General features: G+C 37.5%; 2 protein-coding genes across 9 annotated transcripts in view; one reads left to right on the top strand and one right to left on the bottom strand.

The window, feature by feature from the left end:
- LOC138139699 (protein eva-1 homolog C) overlaps nt 1–13,164 on the top strand; it is an 80,271-nt gene extending 67,107 nt beyond the window's left edge. The window contains exons 1-9 of one of the 8 annotated variants that reach the window (XM_069060107.1): nt 2,530–2,699; nt 8,357–8,577; nt 9,036–9,074; nt 10,004–10,127; nt 10,185–10,334; nt 10,765–10,908; nt 10,964–11,218; nt 11,893–12,087; nt 12,194–13,164. In XM_069060107.1, the coding sequence (XP_068916208.1) occupies nt 2,612–2,699; nt 8,357–8,577; nt 9,036–9,074; nt 10,004–10,127; nt 10,185–10,334; nt 10,765–10,908; nt 10,964–11,218; nt 11,893–12,087; nt 12,194–12,573 (1,596 nt within the window). In that variant the 5' untranslated portion in view covers nt 2,530–2,611 and the 3' untranslated portion in view covers nt 12,574–13,164. Of the gene's footprint in view, nt 1–2,529; nt 2,700–4,387; nt 5,561–8,356; nt 8,578–9,035; nt 9,075–9,988; nt 10,128–10,184; nt 10,335–10,764; nt 10,909–10,963; nt 11,219–11,892; nt 12,088–12,193 lie in introns of those variants that run through there. The other 7 variants (XM_069060105.1, XM_069060106.1, XM_069060109.1 and 4 more) reach the window with 7 other exon arrangements.
- Nucleotides 12,969–17,593, bottom strand: LOC138139701 (prion-like-(Q/N-rich) domain-bearing protein 25). Its single transcript, XM_069060113.1, has 9 exons — nt 17,430–17,593; nt 16,774–16,893; nt 16,443–16,721; nt 15,976–16,392; nt 13,959–14,111; nt 13,783–13,899; nt 13,604–13,723; nt 13,413–13,547; nt 12,969–13,358 (listed from the first exon to the last, which is right to left on the bottom strand). The coding sequence occupies exons 1-9, from the start codon at nt 17,470–17,472 to the stop codon at nt 13,156–13,158; spliced, it is 1,587 nt and encodes a 528-aa protein (XP_068916214.1). The 5' UTR covers nt 17,473–17,593; the 3' UTR covers nt 12,969–13,155.
- Between the last annotated feature and the right edge of the window lie 4,281 nt (nt 17,594–21,874).

Below are 21,874 nucleotides of genomic sequence, written 5' to 3'. Positions count from 1 at the left end.
ACAGTTACGAAAGCATTCCTCTCGACCCCAAAAACTTTCAGAATTTATTAATCATAAAAAACGACAATGACCTTCAGAGTTTCTTTTTTTGCCAAATTTTCTCACATTCTCCCGAATACACCACTTTCATCAACTTCGCAACACCGAAAGATACACATAAAAAACATCTCCTGTTTACGATTAGCTGCAATGAATAAAATATCTTTTACTTCGAAACCGTTCTACTCGTGATCGCTCATCCTGAATCTTCATCTTGTTTGGAACTCTAAAATATCTTATTTTTACATTAAAACTGCGAAACTAAATCAGATTTCAATAAAATATAACTTAAGAACTTGTAAAGAACTTTACCTACCTTTTTATGGAAGGTAATGGAAAACATTTTAGACATCTTATTGAATGATTATGTAGCAGTTTTTTAAAAACTTCCGTCTTTTCCTTTGTTAAAGGTCAAACTACTTTCAAACTATTTTTTTCTTCCATTTCATTTACTAAACCTTTTATATCGTTATGATAAGGATTCAATAATCCTACGAGGCTCCGCTGACCTCGAAATTTATCAGAAATCATCGTTACACCAAAGATCACTTGGATCACCATGCGAAATATATGCAACCCTTTAAACACCAAGTTTCTACCTGCACCAACTAGATATTTTTCTGTATAGATACATACAGGGTGATTGTAAATGATTGAGGACGTTTGAATTTGGCGCCATAGTTTTTAGTGAATCTCATCTTTTTAATGTGGTTAAATTGCAAGAGTCTGGTAATTTTCGTTACTAATGTCTAGGCCAACTCGTGAATTTTTCTAAAGGGGTCATTTTATGCTGAGACGCCAATGGTGGTTATTATATTAAAATTGACTATTTTGGGTCCAAATATAATGTGAAAATAACCATCGCTATTGGAGACGCCACTGACAACTCCTATCCATCATCCATCAGATCTCATTCGATACTACCAACATAAAAATAAATTAGTATGGCGCCAAATTCAAAACGTCTTCAATCATTAAAATCACTCACTAGAATAAAACAGATACGTTACCGAAATATTATGCGTTTTACTTGAATTCGGAATTTTTGGCAAACTCTAAATATTATTTTCAGTTTAACAATTACACAACGCTTATACATAGAATTCAAGTTTCAACTTAAAAAAAGTAATTGACAGGTTTTGAGACGTCAAGTGTCAGTGTTAATAGCGTTCGTTCCACGAAGCAAGAAGCAGCAAATATTGTGTTTCACAACCAGGAGAAATCTCTACTTTTGTAGATCTTCTCTATAAATACCTATCTCAGCCGCCAGTGACAGATCTTTTCCTTGATTAATTTCTTGAGAATTTTGTAAAACCGCGATTTTTCACCTCTTTCAGTGTCGTGATAGTTTGATGTTGCGCTTGTTACAGCACAAGATTGACTTTGTTTAAAATTGTTGCGCCATCGCTTTCTGGCAGTTGGCATCGGGCAATTAGGGTGTTGTGCTCTGTTTAGGCACACTTATCTGTCTTTGATGTATTTTGACAAAAACAGGTGATGCGCACCTCTGATCTCGACCATCTTTCAAAAGTGTACCCAACACGTACGTACGCGTTTGACAATTGGAGGCTCAAATCGTCCCAATTGTTGTCACGTGTGTATTTTTCGCGTTAACGCCGTCCAGGTTGAACCCGGCTGTAGGCTGTAGATATTTTGGACCATCGATGAATAATTTACGCGATGGCGCTCAGTGAAATGAAATGTTTGAAATACCGACAGAATCATCCGTTTGTTATTTGCAGTTTTTACGAGGGAGCTATTTGCGGATGCGTGAGACGCAGACAACCGTACAGTAAAACGAAGTCGCTAAATTTACCTACGTAAGACGGCCACTGCCCTAGGACCCGTGTCTCCTACAATGTAATGGATCCACCGCCGTACCGCATGGGCCACAAGACAAGATTTTCGCTAATTTTGGAACCGCAACTATCTCCAGACTTTCATCACTTTGAGTATAATTTGTTAATTGAGCACAGTCGCAAATGTAAAAATAGTGACGGGTTTAAATTAGAACCCTGCGTTACACCAGCGTGTCGCCAAAATTAAAAAAATCAAATTTATATTTATTTACACGTGTATGTACATTCATAAAAATCACCGGTTCCGGTAAACTGCGTGTTAGTACAAGCGATCGGTGTGTGACAAATGGAAGAATTGGTGTTATTGTGACAACCCTGTAGCGCAGTTGGGCGTAGTATTCAGGAGAGGCGCGGGCGAGCTCCGTTTTATTAAGAAATTAAGAAAAAGAAAAATTCGGTTGAATCTGTCTTGTCAGAAGGGAACATCTTACCTTCGGGCCAACGACAGCAGTTTTGCATTTATAAATGTTAGGAATTAGTATCATAAATTTTCGTCGAATGGGCGCGTTGGGCATTCTTGAGATTGTTGGTTGAAGTTGGCTTTCGGGCCTAGGTCAATCCACCCCTGCCGGCGATATTGTCCCATTTGCGACGCCTTTCTGAGGCGCGCTCGCTGCATCCGTCAATCCGTCGACTGGCGTCGGAACACAGTTTGTGGCGGGTTCTCGTGCGTGATGCGCTAACGCTGGAGCTAGTGCTAGTCATGTGTCAGTATGAAATTGCTATGTCTATTGGTGGTCTTGTTCTTGGTCGTTCTAGACTACGGGGCGTCCCAGCCTGCACGTAGGGTGAACGTGTTTGGTACGCTTTTTTACCAATTAATAACACCGACATTCGAGCCCTAAATCTACTCCAGTTAAGGATTTTTACGGTTTTTATCCTCTTTGACATTTTGTTTCCAATCGATGTCGCTGTTGTTTCCATAATACCTAATCACCACCAAGGGAACAACTTATAACGCTACTCCATTATCAGGACCTTTTTCCCGCTCCGACGGATATTTTTTAATTTACACCGCATTCATTGTGTTAGAACACTGACACTCAATACGATATTTTACCAACAACATTTCTCGCACACTCCTTTTATTTTCAATACTTCCGACACCACTCCTACTCGACGGACATGCGAACACACTAACCAAAAGCAACGGTCACCGCTAAAATACGCTCACCAAAGCAAATAAGATTTTCATTAAACCCTTTGCCCTTTATACTGGAAAAGAAATGCGCCACCAATATTACTCCCACAAGTTACACATATCTCTACAACACACACAATAAAAAATCCAAAGCAAAAATGAAAAAATAAATGACCAATAGAAATTTTCTAAGTAACACGTGTGTGACACACAGAGGTGATTTATATATTTACTTTGCAGTCGGTAAATGCAAGGTGAAGGGCACCTACGCGCTAATTATGGAACTAAGGATTTTACGCTTAACTTAAATTATGCAATCATTTCTTCTTAAATTTTAATAAGACAATTTTTATTTCCACCGATCAATATTTGCAACATGGTTGGTACCTAGTATTTCGAGGGGTGAACTCCATATTTTACTACACACATGTGTAGACATAGCTACATCAATATGTTAAGGTACTGCGGTTGAAGTTGGGATTAAAATGAAACCCTAAATAAATATTAACGCTGCGGAAATTATAAATAATTCGTATTTTTGCGCCAACACTCGAAACCCTTTGGATCGAACGATATTGAGTATGATTAAGAAAATTGATAATAAAAAAATGGCAATGTGTATTTATTTTTAAACAAAACTTTTAATGGAAAGCAACTAATAAATCAGTCGTTTGATTGACAGGTGTTTCGTGATTTCATTGATCTGTTTTTTATTATTTGCAAAATGGGAATATCTGCAGCGAACTATGAAGCTTTTATTTTTCATTGTGCGCATGAATAATTTGAAAAATGCATCATGAATTCATGACGCCTGTTGTGGTCCAATATTTTATTTAGAGGATGTATTTTTAAGAGCGAGGTTAAAAAAAATGGCGATATTAAAATTTAGTGTGAGAGATCAACATGTTATCTTGTTTGTTGTTTATCTATATAAAAGTGATGAGATAAGAAAATGTACTTATTTCTGTCTGGTGTGATAGATTTTTGAAGCTTGACCCAGTCGCGTCGATAAATATGTCGATCGGGTTTATCGAGTATTGGGAGAGAGTGAGGAGGCGGAGGAGGAGGAATATGTGAAGCGAGAGTATTTTTGCATTGTTGTAAAAGCGGTCTGAGTGGTGGTATCTTGGTCCCGGTCAGACAGGTTTAACATTCAATTCGGGCCCATCCCCTCGGAGAGGGTAAAATTTGGGGGTGAAAAAGTGTCCCGGAAATGGGCTTTTTCGTTGTCCAGTAAAGCGTGGTTAACAGTAAAAGTGTCCGACCGCGTCGGTGTCGGTGTCGCGTCGTAGTCGTCCGGCGTAGTCCTGGAGTGCGGAGCTGATCGGGGTTGCTTCCCTTAATATATGCGCTTTCAGTGCTGTGCCGGATACATGTACCCTGTCTCACGGGGGATTTATTGCGCCCGTTTTACTGGCTTTTTGTTAAAATTCCCAGTGCTCGTGTTATGTCTGAACAAAAGCTGCATTTGCAGGATCGTATCGATGCCACTGATTCGACCGTGTCTTAATCAAGCTCACATTTGTACCTCCCCTGGTGTTTATCAGGGCGATGCGACCAGGAACGGGCGCATCCCTCGAGCGACAGTTTTATAATTGTATTCGGAATTTTGGCAATTACTCTCTAGCAACTTGCCTCCGTCTCTCCGACTACCTCACATATTTTCCACAATAATTACACACCCAGTGAAATATCTTGCGAGCGTTTTCAAACGTCGCCCTATATCATTCCTAATAACTTCCACAAAAAACCATACCTTCATTTATCATATCATACTTTTCCCGGTTTTTATCCCATGCCGGGACTAGTAATTATTTTTAGGCCGGCTCGCCACTATCGCCGCCCTAAAACCACAACCAATTCTCTTCAGCTCAACCACTCCAACTTGTTTCCAACTTGATGCATGCCTTAATTGGCTCCGCGCCCCAACTTCTGAATAAATAAAGTGCCAAAATAAAATAACAACCGCAACACAAATTAAATTCATGCTTACTACCTCAGACATTTCCAACATCCTTAAAAACCCCAAGACATAACGAACACGATACGGAGACGAAAGAACAGTTTTAAAGAAGACAAAAACTCAAACTTAAACTGAATTAAATCACCTTATACTTTTTTAACTCTGTCGGATTCAGACACAATTATTATTCCATCCACAATTTTAGAATCTTACTTTTCGGATACAATCTAAAACAGATACAATACACTAGAAAATAGAGAAAACAAACCTCATCATGACTGAACTCGCCTTACAAACTTTCCTTTTGACTTAAACTAAGCGCATCTCGAAGAAATGCAACTCTCTCCTTTTGTTTTTCTTCAAAGCTAACCTTCAGTCTAGTCCCTCTGCATTTCAACGCTTTTAAAATTTAACATTTAGAGAAAATGCTCGTTATGAAATCAGACAGGCAAACTTAGAATTCCTTATTACTACGGATGTTATACAGTGTGGAAATTACTTATGGAATAAATTCAGTAATTTCAAAACTAATGACATTTGTCGAAAACACTGAAACAGGTCATTTTTTATTTCTTATAATGCTTATTTTAAGTTGCTTCATTTGTTCATGACGTCATTCATTTTTGAGCTATGACGTCATCACGAATTTTTTAAATGACAACCCCCACTTGTTTCTTCTCTCTCTGATAGACCTTCCTACTACCTAAAAATTGAATTAAAAAATCTGGTACCTTACATAACAATTTTTTTGGGAAAATGACATCTTTTACTTCAAAAATGTAATTTAATTTTTTATGTAAAAATTTTAATTGACCTAACAAAAACAAACAAACAGCTAAGGTTAACAATAAAATCTAACGCAAATGTTGAAATTGCCCCCCGCCAACTATTTGACACTCACAACAGCAGTGTAAACACTGTACACCGCGCTCAATAATGTCAGGGCTGATTTGTTCCATTTCAGCGCGAATTCTCTGTCGTAAGTCTTCCAAATTGTTTGGTTTATTGAAGTAAACCCTCAATTCTAAATAACCACATAGAAAAAAAATAAATACATACGTTAAAAATGAAATTAAATTTTTGAAGTAAAATTTGTCATCGTTATTTTCGTCTACAACGTTCGTGTGCACTCCATACTAACTTAGGACATTTTGGTTTGGGATCATTGTTTACTTTAGTTATTTGTCGCATTCGACATTGGGACAGGCCCCAACATGTTCTATGGTGTCCCCCATACCTTCAAATGTTGTGCAAATTCATGTTCCTTGCCCTTTAGTTATACTAGACATTGACGCGACCTTGAAACACAACAAGAGAGAAAAACAAGGGCATTTGCACAAGGTTTGAGTGGTGGGAAACGATGTGGAAGGACGCCCTAAGGATGTCTGGCCAGAAAAAACGCGAAAATTCGACAAGTAACTACAGTAAACAATTACCTGGTTTGGGTATATTCTTCAGATGCAAATCGTCTATTCAAGATTCAAAGACATACAGATCGAATTATTTTTAACTTCAGCTTACCTCCTGATTGCATATCTATTAAAGAAATATCTGTCATAACACTACCTTGTTGTTTTATTGTTTCATCATTATACAACGTGTAACAGAAATAAGTACATTAATTTTAACTGGTAATAGAACTCGTCAAAAGGAACAACTTTTCTATCTTCCATTTTGCCGAAAAACGATGTTTAATCCAAAAAAAAAAAATGGAGAGATTTTTCACTAAAATAGCCCTACGCCACTAAATACTGCAATGGCTAATTGAGATCAGCCCTAATATGAAAAAAACGTCCATTTTCATTCAGAAAACGTGTTTTAACGCAGAAATCGAAATTCAAAGAAATTTACCCGTATAGCAAAAAATCCACTTCGTAAGAATCTGGTTGTTTCAGGTTTTTAGGTAGCTTAGTTTTGGAGATATGAACGGTTTTAGGAAAATCTTTCCTATTTTTTTAAGCCATTACGCAACGTTTTTCGCCAAAATGGCAGAGAGAAAAGTTGTTCCTTTTGATGAGTTCTATTACCAGTTAAAATTAATGCACTTATTTCAGAAACACCCTGTATTTATCATCTTCATCATACAGGGTATTTCAAGAATGATAATAACCCCGACGGAATTGAAGATGCAACCCACAATACATTTGCAAAGTTGACGTGGATATTGTTTTTCGGTCCCACATTTTCTCTAAGAACCCGATTTATTTTAATTTAAAAATGTGTCATTTGTTTTACTTTGTTTGTTCAGTTGTCATTGTGACATTCATTACCTCTGAATTGAAGAAGGTGTAATAAATCATATTTTCTAATAGTGTGTGTTGTGAAGTAATTTAAAGAGTGAAACGTTTATTTTTGTGAATGGCTGTGAGGTAATGAACCGGATCGGCAATAATCCGAATTATTAACTACTTTTTATACAATTCGTGAACTGTTTTCCGGTTCAACTTAAACTTTGCACGCGATAAGTTCGTAATTGAGAATGTGATTAATGGATGCTATAAAACTGCCGTCGTGTCATTTAAATTGCCGAGTAATCATTCAGATTGTCAAAATGGCACACGGAAGTATTTGCTAAATCTTAATTGAAAAACTGAATTATTTACCTGGGCATTAGATTAGATTCGTAGCGATTCAATCAATTTTCTGCGAAGTTCTCTGGGAAAAAATACGGTTTCCCTCTCGTGTGTTATTAATTTAAAATCTGAAACATCTGGAATTAAAAGTATAATGTAATATGAAACCTTAAATGGGACAACATAAATTAAAACTTCCCTCAGAAGTTTGAAGTTTTGCAAATTTTTTACGTTAGTGACGCAGAATATTTACCGTGACTTAAATATCTACCCACATCTGGAAGATTTAGCAATGATTTACCTAAATTAAAACGGACTCTCCATTCCGAATTTCTTGCACTCGCTAATTTTCATTTCGCTTTGCGTCAACTGTGAAACTTGTGCACAGTAAAAGCAAAGCTTTTGTACCTGCATGCACAGTTACCTCATATCACCAAGTGTCATCGTAATTTATTCAATTAAACTTCACACATTAATTCTGTACGAAGTGCGTCATCCTTTTAATTTTATTCATTAATAACTCCTTCGCTCAATTTTTGAAGCTCTAATTTAAAACAACCGTTTTGTATCGCCCCTCACCATACTGATAATGATGATGACAATTTTGTCCCCAAATGTAGACAAAAACTAATCGGTTAATAAAATTTGTTTTAACTTTCCCCTTCCTGGACACTTCTCCTGAAACTAATCGTTTTCTCTGCGACTGAACTAATTTGATTTTTTCTTTTCTTTCGGTGGTGGTGGTTGTGGATTGGTGTTCGTCTCGTCTTCACCGGTACAGCTTTGTTATCAGGAACTCTGAGGACGTACCAGCGAGCCGGATGCGACGACGAAGTGGTGACTCTACGATGTCCTCCAGGAACAAGCATCTCGATCGAAATAGCTCAGTACGGCAAGTCAGCTCCGTCCAAATCGTTATGCGGTCCTAAAACTACACAATCCTCAATTTCTAAAACATCTTACAACTACAACGTCTCCTGTCTTTGGCCCAACGCCCTGCAGGTCAGTATTTACAAGATCCAACGACCGAACTACCAAGTAGTTCTTCCGGCAATGTTTTGAAAACTCTGGAAGTGCTAATTGGGTTTAAATTACACCTACAAATTTATGTAACTAATTAACATACTTGCCACATGTACAGTCTACTTGAGGAACTAATGAATCTTTTATTGCAGAGTTTGCTTCATTAACCAACAGTTAATTAATAGCGACTGCGATCCGAACTTGCGTTGCACTTCGCAGAGTTCTCTTCTTTGTACAAAGTTGTTTTTTTTTTAATTCTTCAACTAATTTGTGTGTTTAGAATGCGTTTTTGTCATCGGGGAAACTGAAACTGTTACGGAAAATATCCGACCGGGATAATCCGCTTACAAAGTCTTTTTGAATATGAGCTTTATGTATAATAGAGCAGTAGAGATACAAGTAAACATTTGAAAAGCTTAGCTTGTGCTTATTTACAGACCAAGTGGGAGGAAGTTGCTCAAGGAACGTGGGGGAGAGTAAGTGATCATTACGTATAATATTATACATATATGTATTCAGTTATATAGGCAGAAGCACTGAGAAGCTAGGGCAATCAAAAGAACACCGCTCTTGGCTGCTGTTACTTTCGCTTTGATTGCTGCATTATTTTTCCCATCATTACATTTCACCACACACAACATAAATATTTTCTGTATACGCACGGGGTGGCTGACTTTATTGGAGCATTACTCAGATAAAACTTCCGGAAATAATAGATTACACATATTTTCTCTTCGTTTCAGCTCGAAAATTTCTAACCGTCCGTCACTTTCTTCCTAACTTTGTCCCGAAGCATTTTTGTGCAGAGTTTAAAAATACTCTGAACAACTATGTCACGGTGACCGTTTTTACTTATCTAATTAATTTCTAGACGAAATTACGAGAAGGTTGTGTTATATTCGACGAGTGCTCTAGTAAAGTGGAACAACGCAGTATGGTATGCAAGTTATGCATATAATGTTGTGAAATATGCAGCACACTTTCAACAACTGCAACAACTCTCATTCGAACATTGAAAGAGGCTTGAAACGCTTGATCAAAGTCAAAAATTGGAGGAGTGTCCTTTAGACAAGATTGATGTTTTCTTAGCGAACGTTTCAAGTGTTTGAAATCTGATTGTTTTTGTTTAAAGCTTGATTATTTGTAATTATTTTAGCTAAGCTTTGGAGATGATTCAGAAGTGATTGTTGATTGTCGAGTGAAAAAAAGTGCGATTTTGACAGACGCGGCTCCGGAGTGGGTAGATCTAGTGTAAATAATGTATGTTTTAACAGTACTAACGTTAGCATGCAGGTATGTGAATTATTGTGATGTTTACGCAAACGCTTTGGCAATGATTTATTTGAATCATCTGAAGGATTATACAGCCGATCTGACTGACGGTACCTAGTACTCGTTGTTGCAGACTGTCGTGGAGGCCTGCCAGAAGAAACGCCAGTGCAAGTTCAAAACGTCCCCGAAGACATTCGGCGGAGATCCCTGTCCGGGAGTTCGAAAGTACGTCGAGGTGGCCTACAAGTGTAGACCATGTGAGTAGTAAAAATGCAGCGAAAATTTGAACAAGTCAAGCGGGTGGAATTTTTCAGATGAGTTTCGAAGTAAAGTGGCCTGCGAGAATGAACGAATTCAATTGAAGTGCAATCCCAACTCGAGGGTCGCCGTCTACAGCGCCAGCTATGGAAGAACAGAATACGAAAGCATTCAGTGTCCGCAGCCTCAAGGCGTACGCGAGGAAAGTAAGTTGATTATTCTATTTTTATTCAAATTAGACCCATTTACGACACAAACATCACAAATAGATTAACAACCAGACCCCACACTCCCCATCGACACCAACACTACTTTATCTAGAGCAGACTCAAATTTATAACGTTCGACGACAAAGCTCTGACTCGACGATTCCAGAAACGCAAGATAATGAAACATTTCTCGGTCTAGATCTGTTTGTTTCGCCTCGTTCTCTTCTTGTCTCATTTTTATTGACGTCTGGTCGTGCCGCCGCCACTGGTGCAGCAGCCCCTCCGTTCGACGGCACGTGTTAAATTTGCCTAAAAATACGAAATCCGTGGCCCGGGGTAATCGAATACTCTCCTCCAGACAGTAGTATCATATTTGGAGTCTAAAATTACGAGCGACCATGCGTAAAAACTCTTTGTGTGATTGCAGCCTGCTTGGTGAGTTACGCCACCGAAACTGTAATGCAACTGTGCCACGGCAAGCGAAGTTGCGAATTGTCCGCCGACATTAGCACTTTTGGCAGCCCGTGCAAACCTGAATCACGCATGTATCTAAAAGTAGTCTACACCTGCGGTAAGTAATTTAACCTGTTCGTTGTCCGATCGGCTTGACGAAGAGGTTGTTGCAGTTCCGCGTAAAGTGCTCAAAGAGCAGTACGAGGGGCGTCTGGAACCGGACGAAATCGAAGCCGACCAAGAGTTTTCGAACGATGACGACGAAGACTTCGAGACCTACGACGCCGGCAACCAGTTCATCAGAGAGTCGGCCGCCTCGCCGCCCGCCTCCAACATCGAAGGCAACGGAAAAGGGGACAACTTAACCAAGGACTCGCCCAACGTTAACGCTAAGAGTCCTGCACACAAGTCCAACGGACTTGATTTCGGTGAGTTTGCATGTTTACTTGGGGTAACGGCGCAAATACCTCGACTTGTGTGTAAAGACAAATAATGCGGTTTGTCACTCGAGGGCACAAGTGATACACACTCGTTTTGCTCAGACGCCAAATTCAAATAGTCATTAATTTTCCAACACAGTTTCGATGTCTGTCTGCACACTGTAAATAAAATCGCATCGTTCTTGTCACCGCTGTTGACTCGCACAACGCCCGTACAAATCTGGAAATGTTATTGGTTTTGGAAAGTTTTTAAGATTCGTTCTGAGAAAAATATCGCACAAGTTGAGGTTGTCGGTGTGCATGTTGATCTAGTGCCAGAGTAGGACATCAGGACAGGGTTGGTGCGACGCCTTTGCGTTCTGCGATCTTGGTGTTGTCTTTTAATGGTCGCGTTCTGACGACCCAGACCTGATGTATGCATGTACATGTGCATGTTCGATGTAATCTTGCTTGGTGTTCGGTGAGGCTGTTTGGCTTGATGCGATGCAACGAAGAGAGGAGACCTGGAGGACGGTCCGCGACCGTGTACATATCAGATATAGATATTTGGTGGAGTTGATTAATAACAGCAACAGTCCCCACAAAGTGACCACTGCAGCATGCTTGAACACGACACACACCTTCCGTAAATCGAATAGACTTGATCTGATATTTGGTTGCAGCGTCCTTTCAGCCTTACACAACTCCTCGTACTAACCTGTTCCGCCCATCCCGAGTTCCCGCCGTGCAGAAAGCTACTAAAGACATGCAAGCCGACGATTTCCCAGATCCCAACTGCACGATCACGGTCTATACGGAGAAAACTAGAGTGGTCGGCTTCATTTCCGAATGGATAAACGCGTACACGTTCATTTCACGTAAGTATTTACGTGGCCTCCGCTATCGCTGTGCACCCGTTTAGGCTCGCGTGCATGCCGGAGCACCCCCGCTGCTACCCCTTCTCAAGCCTGTGGTGGTTTCTAGAGAACCAAGAGCGGTTCTACTTGTACCTGATCGTCAGCATCGCCGCCGCCATCCTCCTGTGTCTGACGATACTCGTGGGGAGGCTGCTGGTCCAGAGGCACAGAGCCCGCAGGGAGGCCAAGTTCCACGCCACGAACATCGCGGACCACTCCTTACCCAACGGCTTCACGGACGACATCAGCGAGGTCGACGCCGATATAGACCTGACGACGCCGCTGCCGACGGTTGCCGTCCACTCGGCGGCGGTGCCCGTGGGCAGCATCGCCGAGGTGGTGCGATACCCGCACGTCCACTCGCACACCCTACGGAGGCCGCCCCCCGATAACGACGTCCCGAGGAGTCTCAGCAGCGGCTCTAACACCCACTACTACTACGGGTGACCAGAATGCCCGGGGCGCGGATCGGCCATGCCGACCTCCCCTACTACATCTGCGTGCCCGGGCCAACGTACCTATTGCTTCTAGTGACGCTCAGTGCCGCGACCAGTGACCCAGACCAAAGATACTGATATCCTCACCTCAAGACTTTGTCGATGATTATTTCTCGTTATGCCATTCTTTCGAATTATAATTACAAGTGCCATCTTTTTGCTTTCATGGCAACGTCTAGGAATTCGTCGTTACGATGAGGGCGGAACCTCCTGCCGACAAGAACCTATACTCTGCCATGAGTCGTTCGATAAAATAAATAATCCTCCTGTTGCACCTCTTCCCAGTAGATATGTTGTTCTTAATTGTTATTGTATATTCTACAAAGATGGATATAAACAAAAACGTCAGCTTGTAATTATAATTTCCAAATACCATTTGTTAACACTTTAAATGACTAATTAATATCAAAATTGTTTATATACTAAACTGGACCTTTATATAAAAAAACAGAGTACATATAGATATTAAATACGTGTACACATGTCTTTATGTTGTTTCTATAAAATATTGTGTTTGTATAATAAAAGAAAATTAACTGAATTTTGAGACTACACCCTTGAAAACCAACATACAAACGATCACAACGATATTTCCTGCAATGGTAATACCAGACGAGCATTCGCCTTCTTTCATTGTCTCACCGGTGGGACATTGACATTTTCGGCTACGACAAACTATACTTTCTCCCAGAGAAACAGTACATTGAACACTATTATCACAATACGCACCAAATTCTAAAACGAGAAATTTCAAATCTTTTTTTTTTCTGGAACGGTTTTTATACTTACCCTTTTTTTCATAACAAATATCATGTGCCACATGTTCGTCGTCGCAATCACATATACCCTCTCTACATTTTGCATAGTTTATTTTTTCGCTGCATTGAATGTCTATTTCGCATGAATCTCCCAAATGATCTTTTACTAAAACGCAAACAGAACTTAAACTTTGTCGAGTGACATTTCAAGATGGTTATTACACGAATAACATTTGTCATTTCCTTGTGCGATATAATTTTCCGCACACGTACATACGTTGCTGCGACATTCCGAATCCTCGACTCCACATGTTACTTCTTCGTCACACGGAGCACCAAGTACTAAAAGTCACGAGTTCATTTTAAGTGGTTAGCAATGTTTCAAAATCTGTAAAAAGTACCTGGCAAGCATTGATCTTCGACCAAAAGATAATTTTCTTTGCAAGTACATTTCTCATCTATGCAGTAACCACGTTTTATGTATTTACAGTCGGTGTCGGTGAAGCACATGTCGTCATCTATATACAAAATATTAAATAGATCGTATCGTCATTTTTATTTGAATGCTCCTAGTTACCAGGTTTTCTGGTGGATACACATAATAAGTTTTTTTCGTCTAAATCGGCCACTTTGCTGCATTCACACGTTTCATTTGATGAACAAAATGCGTAAGTTCCCAACGCGTAACACCATTCTTTCGAAAGACAGTTCCAGTTGTTCTGACTCATGGCTGAAAAATAAAATAAGTGTAGAAACAATGTGAATTTGTAAAATAATAATTTTCAGGTCACGTTGGTTGTGAGAAATAGCTAATAAAAAAATAATATTTATTTTGAGAAACTTAGGAGTTGATGGTTTCAGTTTAAAAAAAGATTTTTTTTTAAATTATACAAAAGCAAAATATCGGTTGCATTCAGGATATTTGAAAAATTACAAGATAAAAAATTAACCAGTTTAGAAAACAGCAATTTTTAAAAAATAGAATTTTTTGAAGGAGCAAGTTTTTTTTTGCTATTTAAACCATTCATTAGGTATTAAAACAGTGCAACTTGACAAAAGAAGTTACACGACCTAATAAGTGGTCTTAAAGTTGCTAAATACTCTTCGAAGTACTTATGTAATAAAATAATTATAAATTTGCAAAAAAAAACCATTTGATAAAAATGAAATGGTTGCGTGAAAAAGATTATTTTAAAAAATGAAAAAATTAAATTCAAAGAATAGAAACTTAAATAAAATATGTTTGATATTAATACAAATTTTTGATTCCCAAAGTACAATGTAAGTGAGTCTTTGAATATTAAATAAGTCATTAATAACAGGATTAAACTTGATTTGTGAAGTTTAAAAGTATGTAAATATTTTGGAATTAAAAAAGTCTAATTTTATAAAATACATTACGTAGGAACAACAGAAATATGTTTGTGATGTTAAAGCAAATAAAAAACAGTATTTGGAAAAAAAAACAAGCAAAAATACGTTTTTAACGAACATCCCAAGTTTTAAGACCTTTGATTCAGTCATTCAAATTGTTATAATCAATTGTTTAAATCACAACAACCGCTTTTTACTAGACTACATCCTTCACATGAACTGATGACAAAATAGAGAAAATTCTTGGTTTTCAAAACTCTTCATTGCCTTCGTTTAACATTTTTCGGCGATTGATCACCCACAATACAGGGTTATGATAAAATAAAGCACAAAATTCAGAAAACGTACAGTATTAATTTTTGAAAAAAATGCAAAAACACATCAAACAGTTTTTAGAGTAAATTCTTGCCTTCAAATATTGTTTAATTTATTTATTAGTTATTATTAAAATCAAGTTTATTTCGTTCTTTATTAATTTGCTTATTTTTTTTTATAATCCAGAAAAATAAGCTCTATCAACTAATAATCGGAATCGGAATCCCTTTTGGAAAAAATATTAATGACGTCATAATTTTGACAAATTTAACCCAATTTTTTCTCTATATACATTGGAGTTTTTGACATGGATGTCATGTGGTATTTTGATTTTTATTGTGCGTGACAGAATTTCTGTCACAAAAATTTTGAATGTCAATCATAATGACAATAAAGCTTAGGCTACACAATTTTTTTCGAATTGACAATAAAATAACTGACGAAATTCCGTGACCGTAACTGTACGCAGAATTTTAAAAAACTGTTTGACGTTTAGCATTTTTTTCAAAAATTAATCCTGTGCGTTATTTTATCATAACCCTGTGTATGTATTTTTTAAACTGATTTGTATTTTCGCAATTGTAAACCAAATAAAATTAGGTTCAAAGATATTTTGCACTTTTGGATTAATTCACTTGTGCGTACATATGTACTATTCCGGACAAAAAAATTCGTCCACCCTTTTCCTGTCATTTCACAAAAATTTGGTGTAGTTTAACCTTTATTGTCATTATGATTGACGTTTGCAAAATAAAATTTATTACTGTCACCCATAATAACATAGACACAATTTGATTGACACATGTCAACATGTGAAGTAAGGTTATTCGTTCCTAAAGGCTCCTTTGAGTGGAATGACAGTTGTGGACTAAATTTTTTGTCCGCCATTGTAGGTACATACTTACTTTTAACGCAATTTTTATTGCCATCCTCTACAAAATAGTAATCGCGACAGTAACAAACTCCAGTGGTAGTGTCACACTTGCCAGGTTTTAACAGACAATCTTCATCTTTCTGACAATTTGCGTTAACACCAACTTCGGGGACACATTCTGTACCTTCTTCATTAAAGAAGTACCCTCTGGTACATATACAGGTGCCTGTATTTTCGTAACATTCTGAATTTGCTACGTCGGCACAATCTTCAGCTTTTGTGCACGACTTTTGACTCGTCGAGTAGGACAAGAAAACTGTTTCTTGTTCTTCGTCTTCTTCTTTTCTTTCTGCCCATAACTTCTCAGATGGTTCTTGACACTTTCCTAGATGGCATACGGTATTTGTTGCTTGGCAGTCGATGTCCAATGCACAAGTATCATTCACATCTACAGCGAATTTAATTAAATTGAAATAATGTAGATTTTCGAAGACTTACTTAAGGCGATTTTTCTGCAGTCTGTTTCGCCTCTTGAATAATAACCCTCAGCACAAACACATTTTTTATCTGTACACGAAAGAGATTGTAAACTATAACCGTCAAAACAATCTAAATCTTCTGAACATTCTTGACCTAGACCACCTGCGTATTTTATACAGTTCCCGCCGAACCATCGATATCCCGTTTGGCATCTGCAAACGTATTTGCATTCGCTATTTGGACCTAACCATTCACATTGTGTGCTTTCTGCACATTCGCCATTATATTCAGTCACATCTTAAACGCAAATTTAATACTATATTCAAATTTGTTTAAACGAGATACGTACAAGGTAAGCATATTGAGCTATCTTCACTTAATAAATAACCTTTGGAACAAACACATTGATCTCCTGTGCAGGTAGCATCAACTGGACAATCTGAATCTGAAGAACAACACTTTCCCAGACCTGCAAAATGAATTGCCATGCAAAAATGTGAATCACAAGCAACAGATTATCTTATCTAATTATATACACCTGAGGTTCACACCTGCTGTTTTTAATGAATTTAACTACCGTTCTGTTTGATTTGATGTAGACTTAACTGATTTCACAATTGTGTGATATACTCAGTATTGTAGTAAAACAGGTGTTCAGCTTTTATTATCTACTTTACAATCTTTATGCTAATTTGTCCCTAATTAGGGTTTAATTGGCTGTAAAATTGCAATTCCCAACAGAATGCCTTGGCTCAGATATTTAATTGGCAAACATCGAAACAGCAAATTTTTGGCAAGTGTTTCAGTTTCAATTTACAAATAAATATAGTGATCACTACGTTTGATTGGCAAATTTTCATCGATTGTTGACCTACAAGTTTGATTAAACAAAAACTTCCCGCCACGAACCCACATATCACAAAAACATAAAAAATTGTTCCATTGATGAAAAAATTTCGCTTGCCCTATTTTTATAAATTTTTGGAAAAATGTAAAAAAACTTACCGGCAATTGTGGCTGTAATTAATATGAGAATAAACTGATTCATTTTGATGATTATTATAATAAATAAATTAATAACATGAAAGTTTCACAGATTTTAAACCTCTAGTACAAAATAACAATACCAACTGATTTGATACTAATATCAGACTAATAATGTCATATTGTGAAGTGGTTAATTTTTATATCTTCTCCCACCATAATCGAGAACTCACTTACAGATAATACGTTACCATTTGTTCATATAAAACTAATTAAAATAAAATCCCTTTTATATTTTTCGATTGAAAATTTTAAAACGGATGAGAGCATGATAATAATACATATTTAATTCTAATTTCTAAAATGTTATGGACAAATAAATAAAATATCAGAAATAATAGTAGTTTTATTTGGCGAGTTCTTGTGTGAATTGGGGTTTTTGGCACGAGTGGGCCAATTTAAAACGCGAGTAAAACGAGCGTTTTAAAGGCCCACGATTGCCAAAAAAGCCCAATTGACACACGAACGAGTTGAATACAACGTTTTTTTGTTCGACGAGCCCCTTAAAGACTCCAAATCGCTTAAAATCTTTAAAATTAGCTTGACGTTTCGTTTTGACAAGTGGTGGCATTTAACAAAATCCGTTCACATAGGAGAAAATTCTCAAATTCTGACAGTGTCGAACTGTCGAACAAAAAAAATATTTTAACACTGACAGATGTAAAACGTAATGCCCCTCTGATTAATTAAGATTTAAAAATTTATCAGTTATAGAAGGCTAATAAATACAGGCTGATTCACGAAGTACCTATAGTAGAAATTTCAATCAGCGTGTCCACATGCACAAATTACGTAAAAAAAAAAGACAAGTCTAAATGGAAAATTGACGTAGTTATTTTTATTTAAAATATTCCTTCAAAACCATTTTATAACCGCTGCACTAGAAACTTTAGTGAATTGGAAATACATATGTAGACGTTGTCATGAACACTCGTCAAATAAGGTTTTTTGCTTCTAGCTTTTCAGGCAGCTTCACTCATTTTTTACACGTAATTAATACTCCTATTTTGCATTCGTGTACGGTACCGAGTACTTGGTAAAAATGCCAAATTATTCGTTTATTGAAAAAGCGGACATGGTGTACTATGGCGATATAAGATGTGAAATAGGCTTTACGTGCTAAAGATATTAATAACCTCATTTTAATACCTATCTGTATCTACTATTATTATCACGTAATTTTGACAAATTGCATTCATGAAAATACAAAACTAAAGGCATAATTGTGACAGTTTATTTTTAAGTTCAGTCAAAATTAATTATTATGACATTTATGACAATAAAGTTTCGACTACATTGTTTTTTTAATGGCATATAAATCCTGCCCGAAATTCCCTGCTCCCCACTGTACATTTCTATTGTGCAGCTGGCGGTAGCTCTTTATCGGCGGGAGCGGTTTCCAGATCGGCAGGTTCCTGACGCGCGAATGTTTCCCGCATTGTTTCAACATCTTCGAGATTAGGGCTTTTTTAATGTGCACACGGTGGCGGCGCATACAGGGTCTAAACAAAGTGATCGTAGACTAGAAGCAGATGAAGACGTGTTGGATGCTGTTGCACAAACTCCAGGAATAGGCACGAGGAGACTCGCAATTCAACAGGCTTTACCACAGAATTTAAATGAACAAGGCCTACATCCATATCATGTCTAACGTATAGGTACAAGCTTCCCCGGCGAGTACCTACATTTTTGCGAATTGCTTCTTCAGCAACACAATAGTGATAACGAATTTATCAAATCCGTGATGGCAACTGACGAAGCTGGCTTTACTCGTGAAGGTGTACATAACAGCCGCAATACCCACATTTGGAGTGAACGAAAATCCGCAAGCAAATCGAGAATATCGATTTCAAAACCAGTTTTCGATAAATTGTTGGGTGGAATTACTTTATCGTTCGCGTTCCGTACGTTCTACCGCAAAAATTAACAGAACAAAAGTATTTTTGAGGAATACGCAGGGAGTAGAGGATATACCCCTGAGAGTAAGATGTGACATGTAGTTTTCACTGGACGGTGCGCCCCCATATTTTGCGGTTATTGTGAGGAATTGTTTAGATGAAAATTACCCCTACAAATGGATCGGAAGAAATGAACCAGTGCCATCATGCCTTCGTCGTTCACCGGACTTAAATCCTTGCGACTTTTTTGTGTGGGGCAATATGAAACAATTGGTGTGTACAGGGTGATTCTGAAATAAGTTAAAAAAAAAAAACGGTAATTGGTGATGATGAGAAGAAGTCAACGACAAAAAAAATTCTTATAAAAGTTTTTTCGTTTTCGGGATACAAATGATTGAATATTTGGTCAAAATTGTTCGTACGCTACTGAGTGATTACCTGATTATCTTGGTAGTTTAGCAACAACAGTAATCAAAGGTAAAAGGTGCCCGTCAGTCACAAACTTAATATTTACTCCTCGCGATCATTTCCATAGAAATATTTACAAAGCAGTGTGCTTTGTACCTAGGACTTTATTGTGGAGTTAATGTAACAATGGTTGCTAATGAAGTGAACAAATTCGGACAAATTTTCCCTATTCATAAGCGTCGAAAATACAAGGATCTATGGTAATTTCCGTCCTTTTGACTTCCCCTCCAAAAGTCATTTACGCAGAATTATTTTGTATCAAGGATACTCCACATGTTTTTCCAAACTTATTTCAGAATCACACTGTATATTTTGCTTCAAATAAACTGTTGTCCGAAAAAGTTTTGTGTATTACAGGGCTAGAAAATGTTTTGTTGCAAGTGCTTGCACTTGTCGCGCCTCTGCTCCACCAACCGTGCTTGCACTTGCAAAATGGCATTTTTTAGCCTTGTGATACAAATACATAACTACTATTGTATCGCTAATCGGCTTGATGTGTCTGTTTTTGTTCATACAGCCAGCGTGTTATTGAAGTGCGTTCAGAAAATTTAAACGGTGATAGAACTCATCAAAACAAATTATTTTTCTATTTACCATTTTTTCGAAAACTCTAATTTATACTCAAATTTATTTTCACCGTATTTCGTGTCATCGAGTCGTTAAGGGAACATTTATGTTGGAGCTGTGATGAGCGATAAAAGCGGCGATAAGAGCGAATTGACATTTGAAAACCATGGCAGTTCGCTCTTGTCGCCGCTTCTATCGCTCATCGTAGCTCCAACATAAACGTACCCTTATGGATGGGACAGTGAAAGAACAACGGCTTCCTACGAAAAAAGTTAACGCACAAAAAGTAAGTTAGGCAAAAACCCAAGGCGGATAGGTCTTGCAAAAATCTGCTGACACAATTTAGTCACGTCTTTCACCTGCATGCGGCCGTGTTTAAAATTTATTAAAAAGTACACCAATCCGGAGTTAACAGACATGGTGCTCATCTACAGGGAAACTTTATTTATTAAATGCTGAGGCAGCCAGGCGTTTGTAGATGGACAGATAAAAATTAAAAACGAAGCTCTGCAACTAAATTGTTTAAAGGTACAAGAGTGAATTCACGTATTGATTCCTTCGACCGTAGCAGGTAATTTTTGGAAAAATAGTGGTGTTGATAGGTTGGGTTCTGGCCTTCCAGAACATACAATAATATAAAACAATACGTTCAGTTATTAAAAGATACAAATTAAAACGAATGTAATAGATAAGTAGTATACAAAAAATTATATTAAGAAAACTTTAACTTTTTTCTGTATTAGAACGGTATTAGGTACATAATTACAAAATTTGAAGTGTTTTTTTCACTAGTGTGAAATTAAACATCTAGTTTCTCTATATCCAAACACACCATATTAATGTGAGAAAATTTCATTAACATGAAATATGGAATATCGAATTGTCATCAGTTTCACGAAAATAAGGATCTCTGTCACATGCACAAATCACCCCATATTCTACAACATAACAAAAACCATCGTTAATAGTAATTCGAAGATATATTATAGATTTCATTATATTTGTTCCTTCTGGCCTGGCTGCATCAAATTGTTTCAGTAATTGTTTAGCTCATTGTCCTTCGTATTGACAATTTGAATCTCGAAATTTATAGACCGTCCGTTAGATGGATTTTTATCTGACTGTACACTGACCACAAAAAATTCTGGCAGACATGTGCATCTTCTTTCAAATATTTGAGTTGCTCTTATTAGGGAATCATGTTCGTAATCAGCACAAGGCATTGAGTTCACAATTACCGATGCAACCGTCATACCTACCGACAAAAAAAAACCACAAATTTTAATGGTAAATAATATTAATATTAGATAACTAACCGGCACGGAGAATATCAAAAAAACAGCTAAAGACTTTGCCACATAGGCTGTAACTATAACTGATTGACGAATTCGAGAATAAACTCTTCACGCCTCACGGTTGACTTGATTGTTGTAGCTGTACAGCAGAGAACACTTCTGTACAGCTTGACTGTGG

Source organism: Tenebrio molitor, chromosome X (genome assembly GCF_963966145.1).
Source record: "Tenebrio molitor chromosome X, icTenMoli1.1, whole genome shotgun sequence".
In the NCBI taxonomy this organism is placed as follows: Eukaryota; Metazoa; Arthropoda; class Insecta; order Coleoptera; family Tenebrionidae; genus Tenebrio; species Tenebrio molitor.
This window is presented reverse-complemented; position numbering and strand designations above follow the sequence as displayed.

Coding starts and splice junctions, on each gene's coding strand:
- LOC138139701 (XM_069060113.1), bottom strand. CDS start 17,472: ATGAATCAGTTTATTCTCATATTAATTACAGCCACAATTGCCG. Junction 16,894..17,429: donor AATTACAGCCACAATTGCCG/GTAAGTTTTTTT, acceptor TTCATTTTGCAG/GTCTGGGAAAGTGTTGTTCT. Junction 13,900..13,958: donor TGTATCCACCAGAAAACCTG/GTAACTAGGAGC, acceptor TTTTGTATATAG/ATGACGACATGTGCTTCACC.